Source organism: Cyprinodon variegatus, unplaced genomic scaffold (assembly GCF_000732505.1).
Source record: "Cyprinodon variegatus isolate N-32 unplaced genomic scaffold, C_variegatus-1.0 Scaffold461, whole genome shotgun sequence".
Taxonomy (NCBI): domain Eukaryota; kingdom Metazoa; phylum Chordata; class Actinopteri; order Cyprinodontiformes; family Cyprinodontidae; genus Cyprinodon; species Cyprinodon variegatus.
In genome coordinates this window covers 281,477-282,840 of record NW_015150914.1, presented here as the reverse complement: position 1 = coordinate 282,840, position 1,364 = coordinate 281,477, and the positions used below count along the sequence as shown (strand labels likewise).

Sequence of the window (1,364 nt, the reverse complement as noted above, 5' to 3'; positions counted from 1 at the left end):
ACTTTCAGAAGTTTGAATTCTGAATATTTTCCTTTAAGAAAGTAGTAAGAAAACAGAACCAGGCAATTTAAATCGTGGGACTGGGGCGTCCATCATGATTCCTTACCTTATCTTGCCTTTGTTATAAAACACATCAATGCAAAACAACCCAATGAAAGATGCAGACACAAGTTATGACAAAGCAAACAAGCAACAGACAAAAGAAGAATAAAGTTAATAATGATTTTTAATTTCCACCCTGCTTTGTGTTTTTAGGATCAGTTAGCAGTAGCTTATCACCTCATCATAGATAACCGCCGCATCATGACCCAGGCCAGTGAGTTCTACCTGGCGTCCAGTCCTCCACAGGGCTCCTTCATAGAGGAAGGCATGCCGCTGCCCCCCGGCGTCAAACCCCACCCAGAGAGGATGCCTCCGCTTTTGGCCGACAGCCCCAAATCTCGCTGTCCTCTGGATGCTCTGAACACAACCCGGCCCAAACCTCTGGCGGTGAAGAAGGCTAAATGGCACCTCGGTATCAGGAGTCAGAGCCGGCCGTACGACATCATGGCGGAGGTGTACAGAGCCATGAAGCAGCTGAACTTTGACTGGAAGGTAACAGGATTGTTTTTGGGGACATTAAGCTGTGTGGTTAAAAGGAAAGTGTTCATCCGATTGTTTTCCTGTGTGGCAGGTGGTGAACCCGTATCATCTGCGTGTCCGACGGAAAAATCCCGTTACAGGAAACCTGGTGAAAATGAGCCTGCAGCTCTACCAAGTCGACAACAGGTCCTACCTCCTCGACTTCAAGAGCATCGATGGTAATCCATGGAAAAATGCACATCTTTGTATTTTCTGAAAACAAAAAAAAAAACCTGCAGATAAAATAAACTTCACTTGGAATGTGCATTTCTTTAGACTTTAGTGACACCAGATTAAAACGATTGAGTCAGAGCGCTTTAGCAGCACGTCACGCCTGGCAGCATGGTGCCCCTCACATCCATCAGCATCCTTGGTAAAGATGCTGAAAAGCTTTAATAAAGGAATCTTTTCAAATCTTTTACTACAAACAATGTAAATCTAAAGATGTTTTAGGTAAAGTTTTAAATACATTGATGTGTAGCTCTTTGTTTTTTTGTTTTTGCTTTTTTAGGTTTTTTATGTTTGTCAACATAAAAAAAAATCTAAAATTTTAATATTATATTTATATGTTGAATATTCTTTTTAAACATATAAAGGTGACCTTCTGTAAAACACGCTATTTATTTACTAATAACATGAGAACACAAAGTTAGCAACGAATCCTGAGGCTTTACTGCTACCAGGGCTGGATTTAGAAAATTTGGGGCCCTAGGCAAAGAGAGGCAGGGGAGAAGACAACACAG

The 1,364-nt window shown here is 41.6% G+C and overlaps 1 protein-coding gene across 1 annotated transcript in view; it reads left to right on the top strand.

The window, feature by feature from the left end:
* Positions 1 to 1,364, top strand: part of prkaa2 (protein kinase, AMP-activated, alpha 2 catalytic subunit) — a 23,412-nt gene that overhangs the window by 19,080 nt on the left and 2,968 nt on the right. The window contains exons 8-9 of the mRNA XM_015389465.1: positions 256 to 594; positions 674 to 800. Of these exons, the coding sequence (XP_015244951.1) occupies positions 256 to 594; positions 674 to 800 (466 nt within the window). The remainder of the gene's footprint in view (positions 1 to 255; positions 595 to 673; positions 801 to 1,364) is intronic.